The following is a 17936-nucleotide window of genomic DNA, read 5'->3' as shown; positions in this document are numbered from 1 at the left end:
ATTACCATCTACGGAGGTCCAAGACTTTTCTCTGTTTGATCTCCTCCAGAGAAGCTTGTGGTGGGAGATCTTGCAGGTTTCTGCTTGGCCTGTCAGATGATTTCATTTTCTTAGAGTTGAATTTCTTTAAATTACCTGAGAAACAACACAGACTTCATCCTTTAATAACATTCTAAGTAATATATTAGACTCATGCTGGTTCGAATTTACACTCACATATCTTCTAGGATCAAGTAGGTTCTTAAAATGCAATGAAGAAAGGCTTAGCTGGAGTTTGGATAAAGGTAAGCTCAAAGTTACGCTTCATTAATCATATGTAGAGAGCATGATTATCATTTTGAATCTGCCCTGTGCTCTTTGTCTCGGCGAAGATTCCTCAGATCAGCAATCTTGTCGTCTAAACATCCCTAGACTTCTTTTGATCAAGTAATGAGTGATGGCAAAATTCTAATACATTCTCTCTATAAATCTGGAATTAATTACAAATTAAAACATTGTCTGTTCACCATGAGGTGAAAACCATGTAACAGAGTCACTTGTGTCAGTGAGGCCATCGCTGGAGTTACATAAACCACAGCAGATGGTCAGTATGATATATATATATATACACACACACACAGTCAAACCAAAAATTATTCACACACCAGATATAATTTTTAATATTTTTTTACTAGTGCGTGCAGGACACTATAGTTCATTTATGTTAGGGAGGATAGCAAAATAAAGTAAACTGTGACATATTATACCCAAAAATTCTTCATACAGTGGACTACCAGTAAAATTGATAAAAATATGGGACCAAAAATTATTCAAACACTTTGACCTGACCATGTTTTGCCTAAGTGTTATCTGACATTATCAAGATGAATTTGTTCTGACACAGTTTAACTCTTGAGTTCTTGTCATATTTTATTACCATTTTCTAAACTATAGCGAATAAACTGTGATAATGTGTGAAATATATATATATATACAACCCTGGAGCACAAAACCAGTCATAAGGGTCAATTTTTTTAAATTGAGATTTATACATCATCTGAAAGTGATCTGAATAAATAAGCTTTCCATTGATGTATGGTTTGTTAGGATAGGACAATATTTGGCTGAGATACAACTATTTGAAAATCTGGAATCTGAGGGTGCAAAAAAAATCTAAATATTGAGAAAATCGCTTTTAAAGTTGTCCAAATGAAGTTCTTAGCAATGCATATTACCAATCAAAAATTAAGTTTTAGTATATTTACAGTAGGACATTTACAAAATATCTTCATGGAACATGATCTTTACTTAATATCCTAATGATTTTTGGCATAAAAGAAAAATCAATAATTTTGACCCATACAATGTATTTTTGGCCATTTCTACAAATATACCCCAGCGACTTAAGACTGGTTTTGTGGTCCAGGGTCACACATATACATACAGTATATATACATACATACACACATATATATATATATATATACACACATTTTTATAATTAGTTTACTGAAAATAACATTAATGTCATGGTTCATAAGCCTCAAAAAATATTTTTAAATGTGATATGTGGTCTACAGCAGGGGTTTTCAAAATTTTTGATGGCAAGGACCCTCAAACAAGATGACCCCCATCCTGAAATATATAAACATCTATATATTTTCAGGTATTAAAACCCATTTATATTGTGTGAGAAAGATAGGAAGTGTGACATTATAAAAACAACAAAATTCAATGTTTCCAAAAATCATATAATGTTCTTTTACACTGTCAAATATATACATATACATAACATATATATATAAATTAGTGCACATTAAATTTGACAGCCCTAATAAAAAAAATATTTTTTATTTAAACATTTAAATTTACAAAATATATATATATATATCATTTTATATCTTTTTTTGTCTCTCAATTTTTTCGATCTGTCTCTGCAGTTTGAAAACCCCGGCTGACAGTATGTAGATAGCTTTAATCTTTTTAGAAAGACATACTTGTTCTGGCTTTCCGTGTTAAAACCACATCAAAATCAGAGGTGTCAATCTCCCAGGCCAGCACAGGCTTGTTGCTGGATGACACAACCTCCATATCACAGTTCCCATCTAAAGACATACTTATTCCCCCTGAGTGACTCTGGGAAGGGGTTGCAGCGTTGGTCTTGACTAATGATGTGGTGTCTGGATTGGTCGGTGGCGCATCTTCAGATGTGATAATGGGTCGGGCTCGGTTGAGCAGCGCATAGTCCGAGCAGACGGTGTAGAACTTCTCTCGGGAGTGTGTTACAGGGCAGGTCCATGGAAGCTGGAGCTCTGCGCTGGAGGCCCGTCGTACCCGCAGCGCATCACGCGTCATCGGACTCAGGAAGCTGCGCTCACGCTCATCCTCTCTGGCCGGGGCCCGTGATGGGGCCTCCTGATCAGTCCTAGCAGATACCTTGGCGCCTTCACTTTCCCCAGTGTTAGGCATTGAACGGAGAACTGGGATGATGGTTAAGAGAATAACCTACAGATGTACTCCAGTTGCAACGGCTTAGTCCAAGAAGAGAGCTCAAAGAAAGAATCTCATCCACTGACTACAATTAAGAACAAGACAGAAAGACAGATAGTAAGAAACTGTATATAATAATAAGAAATGTATAAAATATAAACTTAATAAATAATCAATCAAAGCAATAATAATGTTTTTCTTTTTTGTGGAAACTGTTTTATATTCGAGTTTTTGATAAATAAAAAGTTCCAAATAAGAGCATTTATTTGAAATAGAAATCATTTTTTTAAATTGGATGTCTTTACTATTACTTTTAATTTTGATTTAATGCATCCTTGTTCATAAATAGTAATAAATAAATAAACCCCACATTTTTAAACAGTACTTTCCAAACCTGAATACATGTGATTGTACACTATTTATTTATTTGTTTGTTTGTAATCAAACATATTTGAATGAATTTCTGAGACATGTACATCAGTAATCATCTTAGGGTTACACAAAGTGCAAAAATACACAATTTGTTAAACTTATTCTTGACGCAATCATGACGGTGTCTGATTCATGGTTTTCTTGTCACAAGATGACAAAACCGATTCCTGCATGTTGGTTATGCCAAAGAGATCCCTAAATAGGAATACTATTTTAAGATTGCTTTGAATTTCAGCCTTTTTCATGGATCTAATATCTGACATAACTACAATCATTCATGTAAACAAAAACAAACACCAGCAAAAATAAAAGCATGGTGAATTTTTGTGAACTAAAGTGTGGTGTGACACTGCTGACTCAATCACCATGGTTATTTATGATTATATAGTCCTAAACTAGGCCAGAGACTGCTATAGATGAAATGTTGGATGAAAATGATGGGTCAGTCACAGCTGACACTGACAGCAGCTTTTAACTATGTTTCATCGTTTAAATAGATCAAAGCATCGTACCACAGGGTTGAATTCCACCTACACCATCATCATCTTCATCGTCGACACTACCATTGTTTAAGTCATTCTTTCGAGGGGTGTACATGTGTATGCAAAGCCTACAAAATCTTTGAGGAAGAGTCCTCTGCTATGAACACTAAAATGCTGATCAAAATCATTCTAGATGTTGGCAGTGTGCAAAGCCACATCTGTCTGGACTTTTAAAATCCAATTTAAAATGGTTTAAGACCTTTTTTAAGACCTGTAAAAATTATTTAAAAAATAAAAATATAATACTGCATGAGCAGGGTAGGGTAATGTCTGTGGTAACATATTAAACTGTAAAATGACTGTAAAAACATTTATAGTTGAGATGCAGGTTTTCACAAAAACAAAATAAAATGAAAAACCTCACATTTCAGGCTTTAAACCATTTTAATAATGAGTCAGAGGTATAAATTATTATTACATTCATTTAAAACACGGTTATATGGGTGAATTTTCACATTGGTCTAAATAAAAACTGCAGATGGGCTTATTGAATATGCAAATTGATTCTCTGCCAGTAGGAGGCGCTTTTGGAACGTCAGAAATATTGCTGTTCCCTGAAAACGGCTGCACACAAAGCAGCGCTGCGCTCATAAACGCTACTTTATCAGATAAAAAGCTATACATCTTAGCTTGAATTACTAAAAATGAGATAAGTGTGAAAAAATATCATGGTCATTTATTTATTCATTTCCCTGTAAGAGCGGGTGCGGCCATTTGTAAATTTAATGTGTCTGGCTTCCGGTGTTAGTTTTTAAAGGGCATGCTGGTCCTCTAATCGGACCTGTGATAGGATTTAAAGATCACTTTGGCACAGATGGACTTGAAGATGTTCTGGAGAACTCTGAGGTTTGGAAAGGGCAGATACAGAAAGAGCATGCTGTTCATGCCATGATAAGACCAGTGAGGGAGAGGTAAGAAAACTATTTAATAAGCCTGTTTATTTCTACAATATTGATTTTTAAAAAATGAATAAAAATAAAAAGAAATTTGATGCACTACAGACTCACTTTTTTCCAAGTTGTTTTTTTTTAGGAGAAAATTATATAAAGCATCCTAGTACCCTCTTAGAAAATGGCTAAAAATCATATTAATTAATTATTTACTGGGATGATGGTTAAGAGAATAACCTACAGATGTACTCCAGTTGCAACGGCTTAGTCCAAGAAGAGAGCTCAAAGAAAGAATCTCATCCACTGACTACAATTAAGAACAAGACAGAAAGACAGATAGTAAGAAACTGTATATAATAATAAGAAATGTATAAAATATAAACTTAATAAATAATCAATCAAAGCAATAATAATGTTTTTCTTTTTTGTGGAAACTGTTTTATATTCGAGTTTTTGATAAATAAAAAGTTCCAAATAAGAGCATTTATTTGAAATAGAAATCATTTTTTTAAATTGGATGTCTTTACTATTACTTTTAATTTTGATTTAATGCATCCTTGTTCATAAATAGTAATAAATAAATAAACCCCACATTTTTAAACAGTACTTTCCAAACCTGAATACATGTGATTGTACACTATTTATTTATTTGTTTGTTTGTAATCAAACATATTTGAATGAATTTCTGAGACATGTACATCAGTAATCATCTTAGGGTTACACAAAGTGCAAAAATACACAATTTGTTAAACTTATTCTTGACGCAATCATGACGGTGTCTGATTCATGGTTTTCTTGTCACAAGATGACAAAACCGATTCCTGCATGTTGGTTATGCCAAAGAGATCCCTAAATAGGAATACTATTTTAAGATTGCTTTGAATTTCAGCCTTTTTCATGGATCTAATATCTGACATAACTACAATCATTCATGTAAACAAAAACAAACACCAGCAAAAATAAAAGCATGGTGAATTTTTGTGAACTAAAGTGTGGTGTGACACTGCTGACTCAATCACCATGGTTATTTATGATTATATAGTCCTAAACTAGGCCAGAGACTGCTATAGATGAAATGTTGGATGAAAATGATGGGTCAGTCACAGCTGACACTGACAGCAGCTTTTAACTATGTTTCATCGTTTAAATAGATCAAAGCATCGTACCACAGGGTTGAATTCCACCTACACCATCATCATCTTCATCGTCGACACTACCATTGTTTAAGTCATTCAATCGATGGCAGTCGGTAGGCAAGACAACAATAAATTTCAGGACTAGATTATAAAACAAATCGCCGCAATATAAATTTAAACCACCAAAGACACCATATAAATAATCCAGACATATGAATAATAGCAAAGGAGCATCAGTGTAGCCATCAATAGGCTCTTCGAAAGAACATGAAGCGTCAATTCATGGCCCAAATATTTATTCATATTTACTTAGCCATAAATAAAATAATGCAAAAAGAGTAAATCTAGTTACACCTACCTTGCCAATGCTGCAGGAGTAAATGAATTATACTGCGCTGCGCGACCTCTCTGTTGGATCGCCTAGCTGTGTTTCAACGGGCTCTACCAATCTCAAACACAGGGGTGTTGTACGACATAAATGGAAATGTTTCTTACATCGGATTTAAACGGTCTATATAACAGTATAACATATATACTATATATATATATATATATATAAGAATTTCTGTATAAAACATTTAATGTTATGGCAGACAGGTTTGTAATTATAGATAGTCTTAATAGTTAAGAGTCTTAATCTTAAGAGAACTCTGAGGTTTGGAAAGGGCAGATACAGAAAGAGCATGCTGTTCATGCCATGATAAGACCAGTGAGGGAGAGGTAAGAAAACTATTTAATAAGCCTGTTTATTTCTACAATATTGATTTTTAAAAAATGAATAAAAATAAAAAGAAATTTGATGCACTACAGACTCACTTTTTTCCAAGTTGTTTTTTTTAGGAGAAAATTATATAAAGACATCCTAGTACCCTCTTAGAAAATGGCTAAAAATCATATTAATTAATTATTTTAATTCATTCCCTTACCAATCAATAAATTTAATACAATAAATGAAAAACCCTGTAATCACAAACAACTAGGACATAGTCCAACAACATTGGTAATATTGTATAAACCATGAAGAATATTTAGTTATTGAAACTTCTGGAATTATGAAATGTAATATTTTTAATTCATCTTATTTGTTAATTTAGTATATTACTACTACTTGTTTCTGTAAATTAAAAAAAAAAAAGTTTGAAAATGAGCAGCTTTGTTATTAATGCAGAAGTGTCAGAAATATCTTGGAGGGCATTCAAATATTTGACAACAGGGGGCCCTTGGAGTCAAAAAGGTTGAGAACCACTGGATTAGAATGTTTGTTTCCCTGCTGAATTTTGTGCTGCCATCTTGTGGTTGACAATAGTATGCACTTGCACAGCCCTGTTTGTTTACTCATACACAGCTCTTGGTCCACTCACTAACTTGCTTTGGCTGTTAGATTAGATCCCTCCCTCCCTCAGAAACTCAAGGATCTGTACATTATGGGCAGTAACATGGAAGGTAAGAAAATGAGCTGCTGTATAAAAACTGGCCACATTAAATGGGTGGCAGCAAATTGCACTTTTCATATCAGTGATTATGTATTACATAAAAACCAAGGCAGTGCCAAGAACAGCACAGGTCAGGACATGTACCCCATTCAGGACGCTTTACAGAGCTTCATCTCCCCACACTGACCACTGTTCATTTTCCAGGCAAGGGAAATCTAACACCATCTGCGGAGATTTAATTTTAGTATGGAAGCTGAATCAGCTTGTGTAGTTTTGGAGGAATATACCTGCTCAACACGCATCGCAACCTGGGAGTTCACATGCAGAAACAAATTATCTTGGGTAAAAGCCACCCATCATCATCTATTCATCATATAAAGTGATCAAGTCTCTTTTCAGAAGAATTCGATTAAACTTCTTCATTTATATGGATGTTTACGATGTTTTTATCACTGTTTGAATCATCAAACTTTTGATTGCGTGGACCGAAATATCCTCATTCGTGTTTTGAAAATCTAGGTTTAGAATGAGATGGGGTCAGTAAATGACAATTTTTATTATTGGGTGAACTATCCCTTCAATCAAGTTTAAATTTAGCCAGAAATAAAATGAGAAGTCAATATTCCAGCCTGATATGTTTATTTCAACCAGTGTGACCAAACGTTCACTCTTGAAGTGACAAATGAATGATGCACAGAACACATTTCAGGTTCTTTAAGCTCCCTCAAATTAAAAGCCAATTTCATCAAATGAAGCTTTTCACTTTAAGCAGAGGGCAATTAAAATAAAATAAAAATAAAATCTAAATCCTGAATGCGTTTCAAATCAATGTGGTAATTGTAGTCTTAGCAACCACTTGTATCTTTCCGAACATTAAATCAACCAACAAGTGTGGTCAGAAAATGCTCTAAAATGAATGAAATCATCTTAAACCAAAATGACAGCATTGTAGGAGTGGGGTTTTAAGCAAAGTGCTTATTTTAAGGTTGAGTAACACTGCATCTTGCATTTTAACACAGTAATACTGGACCATATACTTTAATTACAATGCGGTATTACTCAAAACAGGGAATCTCTAAAATCGTAAAGAAAAACACCCCTACAAGGGCAATAGCTTTAAGCCAATGTCTTCAATCTGTCGTTCACTTTGTCAGTTAAAATGGAACTTAAGGCATTTTTATCATACCCCACTAAAATAAATAGGACTGAATTTTGAGGGGGACTTGTAAATGCAACACTGGGTTTCCAGTGGTCATTTGTACCATTACAATTCAAGATTTTTCCCAATCATTAAAATGATGTTGGCGTACAACATACTGTTCAACCAGGAAAAATAAAATAAGATTAGAAACCACTGCATTTTCTGTTGCTCAGTGGGGCTGTTCCGTCTCAGATGCCGTTGTTATCGGGGCTGTTAGGCCAGGGCTCTGAATTCCAGCGATTGAGTGAGGGAGACCACCCCATGCTCCAGGGGTTGTAGGTGCGGCCTATGTCGTTGGGGGCAGGTGTGGGGGGTGCAGTGTGGCTGCCCAAGTCAGGGACAGCGGAGGAAGTAGGAGGGTTGAAGGAGTGCAGGGTGGAGTCGTTGCCAGTGGACCAGATGGACCTGCTGAAGGACCAGGGACTGTGCGCACTCCCCAAAATGGACTAAAGACAGGCAGAAAGAGAAAGATGTTCATCTCATAACCTGTAGAACTACCTTTACATACAGTCAGGGGTAATCTGAAACATGTTAAGTATCTGGCTTAGTGCTATATATAAACACTACTGTTCAAAAGTTTGGAGTCAGCAAGGATTTTATGTTTTGTTTTTGAGAGAATTCTCACCAAGGCTGCATTTATTTGATCAAAAATACAAAACAGTAATACTGTAATATTGTTTAGCAGAACGGTTTGCAAGCAAAACAGACACCGCTATGCTGATGTGAGGTCACAGGTGTATGTTTGTAGAATATTTTACAATGGAATAGAAAGTTCAGAAAAGCAGCATATATTTAAAATAGAAATCTTTTGTAACATTATAAATGTCTTTACTGTCACTTTATCAATTTGACGCATCCTTGCTGAATAAAAGTATTTGAAATGTAGAAATATGTTTGCTGACCCAAACATTTACAGTAGTGTGTAATGGTTCAAGATTCCTCTGAAAATAACCTTGATATTTAAAAAACAACAACAAAAAAAACAGTCACTGTGATTTCTGAGATACTCCATGATCTTAGTGTTAACGGGATCTCAGGTGTCCATCTGGATGAGACATGAGAATGTGACAAGGAAGAGATATCTTACAGTTGTTGGAGTTGCTGGAGATCCAGTGCTGGTAGCCCAGGAATTACTAGGCTCAGTATCCCAGATGGATGGGGAAACTGGAGTGTAGTCAGGCCAACTCTGCTGGGGCTCTGAACTCTTGGGAACAGTCATGCCTCTGAAAACTAATACAGAGAATAACCACAATATTGGACACACTGGATGCTATTTTATTGCTATTTGATGCTATTTTAATTTTGCATTTTATTTGAACATTTCGCATACCTCCAGAAAGATTAAGTGGGTTGTTGGGTCCAAAAGCAGAGAAAGCATTAACCGGTCCAAAACTGGGGGGGCTGGTGGTGTCTATCGGGTTCCACAGTCCAGAGCTGAAATATGCATAATGGCATTGTAAATATACATGTAAAAACAGATAAGAAAAAAGCTTTAGTGATGTTTCATTATGAAGCCACTGCACCTGTCAGATCCGTCACTCTCCACTGATGTCATGTGAGACAGTGGTACCTTCCCCAGACTGTCAGCTTTACTAGCTGAGCCACTGCCACCTGTAAAAACAAGAGCATACAACTTGTATAACACTTACATGTAAATCTGTGGCACTTAAAAAAAAATAAAATATCGTTGTTAAAATAATGGTGATGATCAGTAATTACCTCAACTTTTCCTGTTCATGCACCACTATAAGTTTATCCATATCATCTTTCTATTTAACGGGCAAACTCACCAGGGCTTTTGTCATAGCCAGCAGCTACAGCTGCAAAAGTTGGATTTCCATTTTGACCAGGCAGAGAGGCCGACTTGGTGAGCTTATTCCCTGGAGCCTTCTTTAAATTAGCCTCGCTATAACAAATATACAAGAAAAACAAACGTCACTCATATATTTCCCGCACAAACATGATGAAACCAGGAAATGTCTTGATGCCTATAACCCAAATGCAGGTTCTAAAACTAACATTTTGCCACACTGTCCAATGACCAGTGACTTGAGAAAACTCGCCGGCCATAAATATTTTTTAATGGCCATGAAACTGTGTGTGCATTATTTCATTAAAAAAATTATTAAATTAGCCTCGCTATAACAAATATACAAGAAAAACAAACGTCACTCATATATTTCCCGCACAAACATGATGAAACCAGGAAATGTCTTGATGCCTATAACCCAAATGCAGGTTCTAAAACTAACATTTTGCCACACTGTCCAATGACCAGTGACTTGAGAAAACTCGCCGGCCATAAATATTTTTTAATGGCCATGAAACTGTGTGTGCATTATTTCATTAAAAAAATTAAAACATCTAATTGCAATTATTATTATTTTATTTACTTATAAATAAATACAAATTAATATCAAAGAAATATACAAAGAAATATCACTATAATACTACTGAACTGTAAAGTATTAACAGTACAAATACTATTTATGGCTTTTTTTTTTTTCCGCAGACGTTTTCCTCTTTTGTTTTTTATCCGCCATCTCTATCTTTCTGTCGCTCGCTTCGGCAAATGTCCGTCCCATGCACTGAACGCGCTCTCCTCCACATCACGAGTAGACACGCCCCTTATTGCTGATTGGCTACAAGTTTGTTTTGCGATTCGGCCCGAAGTTTTCTAAAGTGTTTTTGAAAAATCACTTACTCTGCATTTAAACCTGTGCTTTTATTTTGGCAAAAAGCGCTTTACTGATGAGACGCGCATGAAAATCGCATTCGATTTTTTGCACAGCCCTACAGCAGGGATACATCTTTTGAAATGCTTCTTTTTTTGTTGACAGATTTATAAAAACTTTACACTTATTACAAAATTGGGAAGATGCTTGGTAAAGATGTTGCAGTTTCAAACGCATGTTATAAGCGACTTAATGTTAGAATGTTTGAATTAATGAAAAAAATAGTTACCGGCCAACTGGCATGTAACGTTTCATGTACTAGCCAATTTATATTCATATTTGGCGCTTGCCAAGTGTTATTTTAGGCCCTACCCAAATGTCCACACGCCCGTTAAAGTTACCTGCTGGTGTGGGGCACACTGCCATAGCTTCCACAAGGCACCAGGCTAGGGGAGGTCGGGGGTGGTGAACAGGTTCTGGGCATTACTGAACTGGGGCCTTTCAGGAAGGGGTCTGCATGCATGGTCTGCATAGATATCTGCTGAAGACTGTCGGCTGCTAATAAAACATATGACACAAATATTTAGATACTTAAATAAGAGTACATAAAGTAACAAACTGACTCATAATGGAGTCCAGCTTATGCTTCCAGACTCATTGCTTACGGCTGCCAGTTTTGTTGAAAGGATCATCCCATTCTGGTGGCGGGGACTCTTTCTCTCCTTCTGATCCGCTGCTATGACCCAGTTCCTGCATGGAGCCATTGACTACAAACTTTCCAAGTGGAGATGGCCGGTCATCACTCATCTTCCCACTGACTACTCGGGCAGACAGAATAAAAGTGGTTTCAAAATGGTTTTAGAGTTAACAGAGATTCAAATGTTGGGTGGAAAAGCTGAAATCTGACATTTACTTTTGCTCAGAGCTCGTAGTTTGGGGACACTGTGAATTCCTGTATTGGCAAGGGTTTTGGTGAAGGTCTTGCGCTGCTTATCCTGTTTTTCCAGGGGAGTGACGTAAGGGAGTTCTAGAGAGCTGTATAGAAAAAAAATTAAGGCACTGATATTAAACTAAGATTCAAAGAGAGAGTAATAATGGAGATGGTGAAGATCACCTACGTAAGTCTGATGCAAAGTGATGATTAACCATTCTAGAATGATTCACTGGAAACTACATTTCTGTCTCACTAGCGGCACCTCGGGTCACTCAAATAATCTCAGACCCCTCTCGAAGAACGAACGGGTGTGCTGCATTTTTTTTAACAAAACCTGTCCAAAACGAAGTTCATTTGGAGTCCAATTTGGCATTTCGAAATGGCTCAACAGTGTAAATTTCCCGCCTCTTATTTTGCTGTTGAACTCCGTCAAACTGCCATTGGTCCATGATGTTTACATAATAGGTGGGTGTGCTCTGGGGCTCCACTTTATTTGATGTAAAATTTATTCTTCACTGAATGCATTGGAAAGATACTGTATAGTTGAAATTGAAGATGTAATTAAAATTCTTATTCCTGAAATTGAAATTTAACTTTGCGACACTGACTCCTGTTTAATACCATGAAGCAGTTTTGAAGCCATTTTTATTAAAGCGTCATAAGTAAACAGGACTTGACTGGAGTGCTGAAATGCGCAACTGGTGAAAACATATCCACATCCCTATGATCAGATGCTTTTCTAACTGCTGTTTTCTCACTGCTGTCATTATTGTGGTGTGTTTGTTGTATTATTGAGAGGATTGCGTGCAACACATATTTAAATATTAATCTAAGCATAGCTCCCAGCAGAATGGTGCATGGCAATGCAGACATATCCTACCCAGGGCTCGCAAAATTACAAAATCGCTGGTAGCCCTTCGGGCAGACATTCTTCAGATTTTGGTAGCCCAAAATGAATTTAAGTAGCCCGCATAAAAAAATTTTTTTATTTTGGTAGCCCAAAATGAATTTAAGTAGCCCGCATAAAAAAAATTTTTTTAAAAAAGACATCGGCTGAACTTCACTGCAGACAAATCAGCATGATTAAAAACTTCAGTGATCGCTTTTTTTCTTCAAATAACAAGTCAAGAGGAGGGGTGCAACGGGTCACAAAACCCACGGCTCGGATCATATTGAATTATCATATCAGATTTTAAGTAACAGATCGGGTCATTTTGCAGATGAGCAAAAAAAATATGGGTCTTTTTTTAAATAACAGAATAATTCTTTGATACCACAGCAAAAACTAGCAGCATATAGGGATGTAATGATTCACTCAACGCACGATGCGATGTGATTCATGATACTGATTTCACAATACAATTTTCTTACAATTTTTCTTTTTAATAAAATTAGATTTAAGACAAATTATAAATAAAAATGTGTCCTTTTATTATTTCTCCAACAAAATGCTGCACATTTCTTTGTGAAATTGAAATATGTCAAACAATAAAACTAACTTGAAATTTAAAAACAAATCCCAAATCAAATATTTAAATACAAATAAAATCTTTTCATATAAACAAACTAATGCTTTGGCTGTGCTTTTTCCATTTAAAATCAGAGGCAACCACTGCATTTTAATCACGATCCAAACAAAAATGCTAAATACATGTTAGTTAGATTGCAATTAGATTGTATAATTTCGCTTTAAGACCGAATGCACGGATCCAATATAATGATGCACTTGAAATTTCTTTCACCACTGTTTACGCTCACTTAAGACATAACCGACTGCGTTTACGAGAATACTTGCCGAGACAGCTATTTTGAGATAATTCCGTGTGTATGTGTTCATTCAGATGCAAGGATACGCGAAAGAGGAATCAATTCTGTGTACGCGCATTGTCTGAAACGCGGCTCTTTGTGCGCGCTTTGAATGAGTGCGCGCAGCTCCGAATGCGTGAATGGTTGAAAACACTTGAATGTTTAAAACACGTTGAATGTTAAACGATCAACTACGACCCGTTTTACCCCTACAAGCTAGTGAACAACGCAAATCAAGGAAGAAATTTTATATCACTGTTCATGATAGCCTGTCGGGCAGGGTGGTGAAACATTTTGGTAGCCCGACTGGAAAACACAATAGCCCCGAGACGTCGGGCTAACGATTTTGCGAGCCCTGCTACCTCTTCACCATGATGAGCATCAGGGCCTAGTGACAGAAATTACACGTCACCTTCAATGGCAGAGGTCTGAACAAACCTGGATTTTTCCACTTGGTTCTCCTTCTTTGTGGTTGGTTGTTTCTTAGTTTTTGGTTTAGTAGGGGAGGGAGTAATTTCTTCTCTTTCTTTTCCACTGTCCACTGACACTGATTTTCCTTTCACTTTCACTGGCTCCTGGTTAAGACGACAAATTGTAGTCAAAGTGCATTTAGAATGTACATTTTCGAGCAAGTTTGTTTTGGGAATTACTCTGGTGGGTCTAGTATGTTTCACGTGTATACCTCTTTAATATTGGCCTCCACGTCAGGGTTAGAGGTCTCTGTGGTAGTAGAAGAGCTGTCATCATTGTCTGCCAGTGGCTCTTTTAAATCTTCTCCTTGAGTCTTTCCCTTTGATTTCCTCTCTTTCTCCTCTTTCTTTTTAAGAGCTTTTGTTTTATTCTTCACTTTCCCTTTTGATTCAAGCACTGAAAAATAAAAGTAAATTAACAGAAATTATAGTGCATTTCGCAAATTACACTGTCCTCTGGGACAAACACCTGGCATGATAAATTATAGGGCTGGGTATCGATTCAGATGTCCCGATTCGATTTGATTTCGATTCGCAAGCTCTCGATTCATTTCGATTCTCGATTTTTTGATTACATTCAGTGAATATAGTTTTAATACAAATGCTATTGATATTTCAAAAAAATTAACAGTAAACATCAGTTTACAAACGGTGAATTAATAAAAAGAAATTAAGAGCCACAGGCCTGTATTTTAAACCTATTATTTTTTTGTATAGGGTCCTTTTTTAAACAATAATAGGGCCTAATAAAACGTTCTTCTTAATTTTTCTGGTAATCAGATGAAGGCATAAAATATTAATTTAATTTATCCTAATCAAATGAAAATTAAACCCTTTCATTTTTTGGCAAACAAAGTGCTACACAACAGAGGTTTACTGTTAAAATTAAAAATTTGTGTATTCATATCATCATAGTGAGACGACAGAGGCTGAAGACACCGTGAGCATCGTCCGCGCTTTAGTAAGTGTGTAGTAAACAAAACAGTGTGTCGCACCATCCGCCATTCATTCATTCATTGCGGAAACAATGGCGCCTTTACGCGTGATGTCAAATGCTTCCACACATTTGTAGTATTACTATAGAATTTTACCTGAGCATTGCAAATCACGCATGCTTTGTTCTTGGTTCTTGTCAACAGTATCTCCGCCATGATAAACACTGAATGAATGACAAACTTTCCATTGTAACATTGCGTAAGGGTGGCATCTAGTGGAGAAGACTAATGATAAGATTCACATTAATCAGATCTTGTTTTAAATGTTTGCTGAAATAAATACCGGAAAAGATCGATTTGCGGCTTTTGAGAATCTATATCGAATCGACGTAATTTAAAAAAACGATTAAAGGCACAATATGTAAGATTTTTTTATTAAAATATACAAAAACCACTAGAACTGTGTTAAATATTTTGCTGACTTGTGTACTTACATTATCCCAAATGTTTCGAAGAATGTTTAAATCCAGAGAAATAAGCAAATTTTAACTAGTGACACGGACCGTGTCCACAGTGTCATTGTGTCGCCTGCCAATGACGTCATAACCCCTTCGATTTTTTGTAGAAAACATGGAAACACCAAAGACGCTTTAATATGTTATGCGTTTTATTAGACCGGTGACGACCGCACAAAGTAGCATTATAAATTTGTTCAGCAGGTGAGCCATGCTGGCTACTGCTGCTTGCTATTGCTAACTCCCTCTTGTGCCTGTACTTAAAGGCACAATATGTAAGATTTTTTTATTAAAATATACAAAAACCACTAGAACTGTGTTAAATATTTTGCTGACTTGTGTACTTACATTATCCCAAATGTTTCGAAGAATGTTTAAATCCAGAGAAATAAGCAAATTTTAACTAGTGACACGGACCGTGTCCACAGTGTCATTGTGTCGCCTGCCAATGACGTCATAACCCCTTCGATTTTTTGTAGAAAACATGGAAACACCAAAGACGCTTTAATGTTATGCGTTTTATTAGTCAGGTGATGACCGCACAGAGTAGCATTATATCAGAACTTTCAAATGTATCTAGTATGATAAAACAGCGCTGCTTTTTTTTCCCCACATACGCACGACTGGAAGGAGCGGAAAAGGTAGACTGTGGCATAATAAAAGCTCTGCTGCTTTCGTGCCGTGTGTCACGCTCGTTCAGCGGCCTCGTTTCGCTTCGACGGCTTTCAGCCTCACCCTGCTTCATTCTACTACGTTAATAAATCATTAGCTCATCCATGAACATGATTTCTGCCCGAGTCCCGTCGGATTGCATTGGCTGTGGGAATGAAGACGACAACTCCCATGATTCCACACTCAGTCACGGCGTCAAACTACTCCTTTGTCTATTTGTTTATTTTGAATACGTGCCCTCTAGCGGCGAAAATTACATATTGTGCCTTCAATCGAAAAATCTATTTTTTTGCCCAGCCCTAATAAATTAGTCTATATTGTTATGTTGATATATTACCTTTGTTTTGTGAAGACTGCTGTGAATTGTGTTGTGAAGACACATTAATGGCAGGAGACTCAGGCCTGTCGAGGTCTTTATCCATAGCTGCCACAAGTCGGCTGTAATCCTGTTCCTCTGTACTGTTGGCCCTTGTGCTGTTGGACTGTGAAGGTCCTGAGCTCGGGAGGTCCTCCAGGAGGCCTGAGCTCTGCTGCTGCTGTTTGGAACTCCGGGCTCTTCGATTAGTTAGCTGACTCAGTCCTTGGCCACTATCTTTAGTGAGTGGAAAGCTGGAGGAGTGTTGCATAGATCCAGAGCGGCCTGAACCAGATCTGGGCTTGCTGTCTGGCAGAACACCGCTGCTGTTGGAACTGGAGTGCGGACCACCCTGTCGACCCCCAGCCCGCCCGCCACCGCTTGACCCGTACATTCCTCTTGTTGAGTTCTGGTTTGAGTCGGCAAAATCATTCAAGCTGCAACAGATTAAATGCATTTCGTAAAACTTCGTACATAAAATGTGGATTAAAATAGAGAGAAACAAAAATGAAATATCACTTCATCATAAATTATGGATATAAAATTTGAAAAAATCCTCACTCACTTAGCATCACTTTGAATTCGTACAATTTCCCTGAGATCAAATGGTTTTCCAGTCTCCATGGGAGAATTGGATTCCACAGACATCCGTCGTTTGAAAGGCTCCCATATTCCCTGGGCCTCCAGATAGGCTGTAGCAATGACCAGCAGGAACATGGAGCTAGAGAAATATCAGACTGTTAATCATCCACAGAAAGAGAGACAATAGCAATATTGTACATTAAAAAGAATTAGCAAAGTATTACTAATACATTACAATCACAATGCACAAGTTACATAATATAAATCTATAACAAATCTATAACATTTCTTTAACGTGACTTTCTTTAGTCTAGGTTTTTTTTTCCAGAAATAAAACCCATAAAACTACAAAAAGCAGTGTGGATAATCAATACTAAACATAAGATTCAAAAAACAAATCAGAATTGAGTGATGTGTAAACAAAGGCATAGTTTTGGATGTGTAATGTTTTAAGACATTTTTTTAGACTTTCTTAGCCATCAGGTGGATCAGATATGAAAAATCAGACCTCATAATGAGGGAGACGATGATGTAGAGCTCAAGCTCCCAGTTGGGTCGCGGAAGGGTCTCAGCACACACTGCCAGCATGTGATATGGCAATGATGCATTCAGCACAAAAGCAAACACTGAACCCCCCGCAGTCACCAACTTCAGCTCCCGGATCACTCTGGATGATGTGAAATCTGGTGTAAACCTGCATGAATTCACAAAATAGAAATCACCTTATTCCAACTGTTCCTCATGATTGAACACTCTAAAATAAGGCATATATGGGAATAAGTGTCAAATTTTAGCAAGTACAAGTTTTAAAGGGGTCATATGACGTTGCTTAAAAGAACATTAGGTTGTGTATTTGGTGTAATGCAATGTGTTTATGCGGTTTAAGGTT

General features: G+C 36.7%; 2 protein-coding genes across 2 annotated transcripts in view; both read right to left on the bottom strand.

Annotated features, from left to right (window-relative positions):
* LOC107732014 (basic immunoglobulin-like variable motif-containing protein) overlaps positions 1-2545 on the bottom strand; it is a 19190-nt gene extending 16645 nt beyond the window's left edge. The window contains exons 1-2 of the mRNA XM_016543239.1: positions 1977-2545; positions 6-135 (exon numbers count right to left, since the gene is read on the bottom strand). Coding sequence (XP_016398725.1) covers positions 6-135; positions 1977-2448 — 602 coding nt within the window. The 5' untranslated portion in view covers positions 2449-2545. The remainder of the gene's footprint in view (positions 1-5; positions 136-1976) is intronic.
* A 4979-nt stretch (positions 2546-7524) lies between these two features.
* Positions 7525-17936, bottom strand: part of LOC107732007 (transmembrane protein 131-like) — a 62095-nt gene continuing 51683 nt past the window's right edge. Inside the window, exons 25-37 of the mRNA XM_016543232.1 lie at positions 17556-17741; positions 17031-17186; positions 16448-16902; positions 14201-14385; positions 13957-14093; positions 11692-11813; positions 11444-11596; positions 11180-11336; positions 9894-10009; positions 9627-9714; positions 9434-9537; positions 9191-9333; positions 7525-8549 (exon numbers count right to left, since the gene is read on the bottom strand). Of these exons, the coding sequence (XP_016398718.1) occupies positions 8292-8549; positions 9191-9333; positions 9434-9537; positions 9627-9714; positions 9894-10009; positions 11180-11336; positions 11444-11596; positions 11692-11813; positions 13957-14093; positions 14201-14385; positions 16448-16902; positions 17031-17186; positions 17556-17741 (2260 nt within the window). The 3' untranslated portion in view covers positions 7525-8291. The remainder of the gene's footprint in view (positions 8550-9190; positions 9334-9433; positions 9538-9626; positions 9715-9893; positions 10010-11179; positions 11337-11443; positions 11597-11691; positions 11814-13956; positions 14094-14200; positions 14386-16447; positions 16903-17030; positions 17187-17555; positions 17742-17936) is intronic.

Source organism: Sinocyclocheilus rhinocerous, unplaced genomic scaffold (assembly GCF_001515625.1).
Source record: "Sinocyclocheilus rhinocerous isolate Xijiao unplaced genomic scaffold, SAMN03320098_v1.1 scaffold1120, whole genome shotgun sequence".
NCBI classification, from domain to species: domain Eukaryota; kingdom Metazoa; phylum Chordata; class Actinopteri; order Cypriniformes; family Cyprinidae; genus Sinocyclocheilus; species Sinocyclocheilus rhinocerous.
The sequence above is the reverse complement of the archived record's forward strand: the minus strand, read 5'-3'. Positions and strand labels throughout refer to the sequence as shown.